Here is an 8,232-nt window from a genome sequence, read left to right as displayed (position 1 = left end):
TTAAGTCCCATAGTGCTCAGAGCCATTTAAACCATTTTTAGTTCAACGATGATAGTACTACCAACTAGAAAGAGTTAATTGCAGTAATTGTTGCAATATCAGTAGAGTGAACCTTTTTTGTTCTTTTCGTTTCCCGAACACACGGCATCGCTCACACTCGGATAAGAATGAAATTAGCTTTTGTACTTCAGTGGCCACAGGGACACTATAAGTTGGGCTCGCAGGCAAACTGGCGGTAGGGTTCCCATGTGACAATGTACGTCTGTAGAAGCAAGTTGCTAGCATTTTTATTAACGATGTCTTGTATGCAATTAGATACAAATACAATACAATCTAGGCTCTTTCTCTGTCGTTGACTACAGCTATTGAAATGCTACTCTATAAATGAATTAATGCGCCCGCTAAACCCGCTGACAGAACAAGTAATTAAGATTGTGTAAATGGGCAAATTAGGTTGGGGTCAGTTTCGCATTCTAATTGTAATTTGATGTAATTTAATAACACTTTTACAACCAAATCAGTACATAGCCGGACCTTTACGGAATGCAATTCTTTCACGGCTGTAGGCCTCCAAACAAGAAATCTTATCAAATCAACACGATAAAAATCCAATTAAGACAGCAATAAAGTAATTAAAAAACATCACAGCAAGGTAGATAGAACAAACATATTCAAGATGCAATACCAAAGGCTAAATGCCACAATTAAGTTTCAAAATTTTAAAATATATTACCATAACCTTTTAAAGGAAGAAGGCCGCAATGTTTAAGCTTGAAAGATGAATTAAAGAATTAATTTTGCAATTTTTTTAAGAAAAAAGCAAAAATAACCATAAGCCTTAAATTTTAAGCAGCTAAAAACAGATAATTAAACACCGGTGGCACTCAGAAGCCTCTAGGGGGTCGGTCTGCTCTCGTTCCCTTAGGTGAGACACGTGGTGAGCCCAACTACACTTGATCCGTCGGAACTCAACTCGGGGCAGCAGCCACGGACCGACTGACACAACAACTTGCTTCCCATCAATTGGTACATGTGAGCTCAAAGAGAAAAGGTTATAAACGTGATAATCCACAATGGAGTATACATTAGCTGTCAAAATTACACACCATGTTGGACGCTGCATGGAAATTCGTTAGTGGCCAGGGCAGGTAATCGGAACACTAACGGCCACAAGGCAGAAAATTCCACTGGTGCACCCGAATTGTAGTGAACCAAAATAGTTAATTGCACCGCATAGCGGCTAAATTTCAGCAGTAGAAATAATCGGCGTTGCTCGCAGGAAACCTCCCCAACAACAAACCACCGAAACGAAGCACCACAACATGAAAGGACGTGGCTTGGTTAGTTGAAACCACTACTCAACTTTGACGCTGGGTCGGTGAACCACGAAGCTTATAGTGATCGATGAGCTCCACAAACACTCCGACACTGCCCAGGGGCTGCCAACGGACCCAGGTGACTGCACCGCGGGGACATAACTTCCCTGGTCCTTAGCAACAGACCAACTCGCTGCGGAATGCCAAGAACATCTAAAATAGTCGTCAGTGGAAATAACGCCAACTAACACACAACCTGACAAACACTTGCACGAAGACCTGAACGATACCCAACAATAACTAATCACGCATGAAGACGTGGATCGGGAGTCGATGCACACACACACACACACACACACACACACACACACACACACACACACACACAGCCGACTCATGAGCGATCGGCGGATCCCAAACGCGACGACCGACCGACGATCCACCAAGACCGTGGGCCGGCTCAGTTGATGCGTGGCAGATGACTGGCAGATCCGAACTCGCAATCCGAACTCCCTTACGACAGACAACTACCGGGAGGTAACAGCAGTCGATCAAATATACTACGACAGACAATATATGGATACGCGCTGCTAGCACCGCTCACGGTCAGTCAAAGCAGCAACTCAGTGACAGCAGTAATTTAAATAACGTAGTGAGATGGAAGTACTCTAAAAACAGGGTGTCAATTACGTGATGGCGGGAACACGAGCCACGCAATGCTCAGGAATCTTTTAATAGTATAAGACAATACGTTACTACATAAAATTGATAAACATATTTACAATGGGCATGAAAGGGGACTACTTAAAGTGACGTAAAAGTTGTTCTGTAGTTCAGTACGTGAAAGAATGAATTTTTCACGCACTATTCGCGAGTGGAACAGAGTTCCTCCGTGGTACCGAAAGTACCGTTCGCCAAAAACCATTAGGTGGCTTGCGGAGTTTGATGTAGATGTAGAGGTATATTCGGAAATCGCATTGGCGTATTTCGTATTTGAAGCAATAATTTTTGCCTTTAGATATTCACTCCAAAATTTACACTTATGTTGAAAAGAGACACGATTATGAAAATGCTGTAAAATATGGATACTGAAACATTGTGTTGCAACTGTAGGACGCAGTCACTTAACAGCGTATGTATCGTCATCTGGGTTGCCTGTCAACAATGCAGTGTCGCATGAAGCGATCTGCGCTGTTGCCCAGGAACATTGCGAGTCCGTATAGTTCTCGTGCGCTCTAGTCTTGTTTCGAGGTGTTCTGTAAAAACCGTAACTTAACAGTCAACTTAAAGAAGAAAGTTGTGAAAGCTTCGTATTACCATCTGAGAAGAAGCCTAATCGTCCACTTTTCCAGACGGACACCAGTTCTTCGGAAAAGGTATGTAATAAGTGGTACTTTCTGTCATTGTCCGGCGTTAGACAGACATCAAGTTTGCACACACAGGATGGAATTAAATTAAGTAGTCCAAAATAAAGCTGATACAACCGCCTAGAAAATAGTACAAGCTACACACAATAGTACAAGATATTATGCTTTCAGACTAAACGATTGCTCATAGAGGTTGGCCTATACATCATACTCGTTTGAAAAACGTAGAACGTAGTTAGGATTCATTGTTTTCATAGCTGTCTAGCGAAATTATTTTTATTAATTTTGGAATAATTTTCTATTAAAGTATTCGACCGTCTTGGCTGTTCTCTCTCTAACCCAATTTAGATGTTTCATTTATTACATTACTGAGCAACTTGTTTCTGTGTATGAATGGTTAGTCTTAATATTAGTGTGTGCGTAATTCATATCTTCCACGGCACTCCTGATTTAAAATGATCGTGCGTTTCATATATGTTTTTGAGTCGGTCTTACCGGCAATATTCAGTACAAACAGTCCATGGTAAATTAAGGTTTTCCTGTTAAATACACGTTTGTCGTGTGCTTCCCTTTTTAAGATTTAATCCTAGAAGAAATTCGGTTGCTGACATTCACTGACTCATCCGGTATTTGTTCAGTTCCCTGTCAAGGTTCTCGCAGGCCAGATTAGCTCAGACGTGTATGATTTTAAATATATTTCACAGCACTTAACAGTCTGACTCTTCTGCCGAATTAATCAAGGATTATCAACCTATGTCAAAATTCCATACATTTTTCCCGAAGTACATCTACATCTACATGGATACTCTGTAAATAACATTTAAATGCATAGCAGAGGGTTCATCGAACCACTTTCACAATTTTCTATTATTCCAATCTCGTATAGCGCGCGGGAAGAATAAACACCTATATATTTCCGTACGAGCTCTGATTTCCCTTATTTTATAGTGGTGATCGTTTCGCCCAAAATAGGTCGATGTCAACAAAATATTTTCGAATTCGGAGGAGAAAGTTGGTGATTGGAATTTCGTCAGAAGCCTATCCACGAACTGCTTTTTCTTTCGAAGCAAGTGTGGTGGGTAATTAAGTAGTAGGTGGTGGTTCGAGATATCTTCTTTAATAAAATCCGAGTTGAAGTTCACATAATACTGTTTCATGTTACGTAACAGAATAATTATCCATCGACTCATCTAACTGCGCAATTGGACAGGTATGTTACAACCGTTACAACCTTGCGTTATTGTCTGTTCGAAGTGTGAAGCGTTGAAAGAGCACCGTATTCACACCGAATGTCGGACAATATTTAGTGTGTTTCTTTCCTGCAGATGATGTTTCGCCGGTTTCGCCGGTGGCTGCCCTGCTGTTCCACTGGGAAGGGGAGAGAGCCGGAGGAGAAGACCGCCCCTGGCCACCCACTGGACAGCATGGAGGTGAGGGGCGCCGTGGTGCCTGCCTTCTGAGAGGCATCGCCCGAGCAGCCAACTTGAATTAAAAGCACTATTTTTCATCAATCCCATGTGCACTCAGTATTAGGTGTTTTGTGAAACTTGCCAATCTTTCTTAGCAAGTGGCCGGCATAAAACATGGTGTTCTGAGTTACTGCTTCGTTTAGACTACGATTTGAGCGTTAACTAGTTTACTGTTATTTGTAAGAGTCAAGAGATGTCACTTTCTTTAGTTATGGGATTCGCTGTTCTCCTGTTCAGTGGTTAGTCCTTATACATCAATGGGAATCAAAAGTGGCAATCGCATGAGGCGTCCTACGTATTTCTATATTTATCAACGGTATAAGGAACTAATAGCCAAAATTAATAGGATGAAATTATGAGGAAAACATCTCTGCGGTATGTAATATAGAGCCCTTATTCTGATTTGCGTGAACATTATGCCCATTGTGTATCTCAACACTAAAAGCTCGCTCGTGGGATTGGGAATAGGTGGTGCGCTAATGAAGGTATGGAAACGGAGCAGAAATAAATGAAGAATCATTCTAGCGACGATACGGGTCAATAATGAGGAAATGCACTGACTTCAGCGTCTTTGAGAACGGGTAGTCTTCTATGTCAGGTGCTTCGTAAATGGTTAACTTGCTTGGCTGTCGTAAGCTATGAAAGGAGCATGAATGATGGTGAAAACAGCAGTCGGCGATAAGACCTTCGATGTCCACTCCTCATCACGGAACGCAATGGTGGGAACTATATGCGGACTGTAGAGCAGGATTGAAGGCTACCTGTGGCAGATGTGACGACAGAGCACAGTGCTCGTACTGGAACGACTGCCTAATCCCCTATATTCATGACCGCTTGTGTATTGTGTTCCAGAGGGGGCCCAATAAATATTCGGTCATATTATTTTGGATAGTCAGGATAAGTTGGCAGCACACAGACCACCATGAAACCCTGCGAAGTGGAAATGCACATCCTCGCCTCTCTCCTCGTAAGTGCTGAAGTGAGCTTACAGGTATGATCCATATCAAGCGATTGGGACACATCACAACGTCATGTGGTGAATGAGACTGGCTCATTGTGTGGAACTTCAAGCAATGATCGTCTTTCTCTTGTGTTTAGATTACTACGCAGAATAACAAGCTCTTATTTATCCACACCTGAACAAATAAAATGTACGAGAATAACTTATACACCAATATAATTTCACAATATTTATAATGTCACAATAATGATTGTTAGAAAATTATTCTTTTCGTTCTATTTAAATATGTACTGAGGAGATTGACCAAAGAACTGGCAATATTTCATGTTAGTTTAATGATTTAAACTATTGTGAATAGATCTTCTTTCAGTTTGTACCACATGGAACACATTTAGCAACGTCTTAACATCATCCATTATATCTTTTTGTGACAGGAGCCAGCATTAGCAACAACAGCGGCGTCACCAGCCATGTCGCCTGCTGCAACACTGCAGGTATCGCCAGCCACGTTGCCCGACACAGGAGGAGAGCCAGCAGAAGCCACAAGAGAAGTGGCGTCTCCACCTGCGTCACCATCCACAGTACGAGTTCAACGACCAGCTGCACCACAAGTGGTTGCACCAGCCACTTCACCAGCCACACCAGGAGTTGCCACGGAAGCCACAACAAAAGTGGTGTCGCCAGCTGTAATGCCATCCACAACACAACTTGAACCATCAGCTGCAACACACGTGGCATCCCCAGCCACTTCCCCATGTACAACACATGTCTCATCAGGCATGACACAAGTGGCGTCGACACCTACAATCCAAGTGAAGTCACCACCCACAACAAGAGCAATTCTTCGAGCCTCATCGCCAGGCAAAACAGAAGTTACATCACCAGCAGCCAACTATCCACAAAACGTGTAGCCTCATTACCTTTAGGGCAGGTGGTGTCCAAAGCATCGTCGTCAACCTCCACACGAATAGCATCCGCCATCCCCATTGCCTGCAACAGCATGCATCTTATCACCAGTCCTGTTGATAGATACAAAACCCATCAAGCCACCAATCCTGTTGCCAGATACAATACCCATCAAGCCACCAATCCTGTTGCCCGATACAGCACACGTTGTGTCACCAGTCCTGCTGCCGGATACAACACTCATCAAGTCACCAGTCCTGCTGCCAGATTCAAAACCCATCAAGCCACCAATCCTGTTGCCGGATACAGCACACGCTGTGTCACCAGTCCTGCTGCCGGATACAACACCCATCAAGCCACCAATCCTGTTGCCAGATACAGTACACGCTGTGTCACCAGTCCTGCTGCCGGATACAACACCCATCAAGCCACCAATCCTGTTGCCGGATACAGCACACGCTGTGTCACCAGTCCTGCTGCCGGATACAACACCCATCAAGCCACCAATCCTGTTGCCAGATACAGTACACGCTGTGTCACCAGTCCTGCTGCCAGATACAAAATGCGTTCTGTCACCAGCCCTGCTGTGGGATACAACACGCGTCCTGCCACCAATCCTGTTGCTAGCTACACCATGATTCGTGTCGCAAGATTCTGAATGTCAGTGAAATATATCATTTGTTCTTATGACACTTTTGATGCAATAAAAACGAAATTTTATTTGTTATATACTAAGCCTCTTTCTAACGATGCTGATATATGGTTGTGGATACATGATAATGATATCTGTGGATAAATTTTAATGTTATCAGTAATACATAACCTGAGCCTTCTAGTACTTCACAATTCATCCAAAGTAGTTTTCCAGATGCCAATTCTACTGCAGTGGTAGTTGGCTTGAAAAGAAATCGTTGTTATTTAGAAGTGAAAGGCACGAATGGAGCGTTATGACTACTGTGGAAACAGATACAAATCTCTTTCATGGCTATGATTGGGCTGAGATATTGGAAAGTGGAGCACAGGATTACAGTTTTACATATAGATCACGTTTTGGATGATATTTAAACTGAAACAATCTTGCTGTGTGCCTGGATTGGTTACTTGGTAGCAGCCGGTTTTCCTTTGGAGTTATTCGTAGGTATATCAACAGAGTTCTTCCTGCCAAACACGGTTTTGTGGAGCAAAAGTGTGTGTGTGTCACCTGCAAAATTTGATGAGTGCTGCATATTTGGATCAAAACAACCAATACTTCCATAGTTGTACAGGAACTTTATTCTGCGGACGCCCACCACACTTAATAGAATACGCTAGGAAGAACTGATATGAGAAAGGTCGATTAATGCTGTTTAGAGCGGGTGGCATCAGACAGAGTTCAAACATCTGATAACACATCTTCTGTGCTCGTATGGTCATGCTGATGTCGCAGTTAGAGCTAGACAATTGTGCCTGTGAAACCAGAAGTCCTTCCTCCTGCACATTAAAATTCTAAATAATACATATCGTAAATCGTATCAGCCACTGAAAATACACATTACTGGCTGTACTCGCTACAATTTTGTATATACTCCTGAGAGTAAATGCTACACCTACCTACAAATTTCCGGTCTCCGGTCCCTTGTTGTTTTTTCCTGAGATACTGCGCATACTGCATGATGTGAAATGTAGGGGGCTGTAACTCTTACATTACCACCATTTTGTCGTACTCCAACAGTACATTGATAACTTTTATTTACTTTCACTGGTACATGTAATGTTGTCAGTCACGCTATTGCTTTCGTGTCCAAAACTACTATCCGATTATAACGAACAAGGTTTCCACTTGATGCCTTCCTGATCCCCAAATTTAGTGTTCAAAGACCTATTAAACTATATACTTGCGAATTTAGGCATCGAGTGAGGCAAGTCGAACATATTGCACAAAAAAAGAAGATCCTCTGCAGTGGCTTCTTTCGTAGTGGTACATAGTGGAGTTTCTGCAGGTCAGAAATGCAATCTACGCCCCATCCCCGAAAATAATATTATTTAAAAACTGAAGAGAGTTAGTCAAGTCGTGAGAAATGCAAAACTCAGGCATGCGCACGCATTAACCGTTAGCAGAAGTGATCAGCTCTCATATGAAATAACCTCCATGGTCTTGGTGTATTCAAAATGAATGCTGCAACTGATTCCATTGCTCCAGCTCACGAATTGAACCAGTACTTCAAAGCACCTAC

General features: G+C 42.6%; 2 protein-coding genes across 2 annotated transcripts; one reads left to right on the top strand and one right to left on the bottom strand.

The window, feature by feature from the left end:
- Nucleotides 1–5,583: 5,583 nt before the first annotated feature.
- LOC126416823 (mucin-1-like) lies at nt 5,584–6,024 on the top strand. The gene has a single exon (XM_050084707.1). The coding sequence runs from the start codon at nt 5,584–5,586 to the stop codon at nt 6,022–6,024; it is 441 nt and encodes a 146-aa protein (XP_049940664.1).
- A 41-nt stretch (nt 6,025–6,065) lies between these two features.
- On the bottom strand, nt 6,066–6,515 carry LOC126416822 (uncharacterized protein DDB_G0284671-like). The gene has a single exon (XM_050084706.1). The coding sequence runs from the start codon at nt 6,513–6,515 to the stop codon at nt 6,066–6,068; it is 450 nt and encodes a 149-aa protein (XP_049940663.1).
- Between the last annotated feature and the right edge of the window lie 1,717 nt (nt 6,516–8,232).

The sequence above is a fragment of the Schistocerca serialis genome, chromosome 8, assembly GCF_023864345.2.
Source record: "Schistocerca serialis cubense isolate TAMUIC-IGC-003099 chromosome 8, iqSchSeri2.2, whole genome shotgun sequence".
NCBI classification, from domain to species: Eukaryota; Metazoa; Arthropoda; class Insecta; order Orthoptera; family Acrididae; genus Schistocerca; species Schistocerca serialis.
The sequence above is the reverse complement of the archived record's forward strand: the minus strand, read 5'-3'. Positions and strand labels throughout refer to the sequence as shown.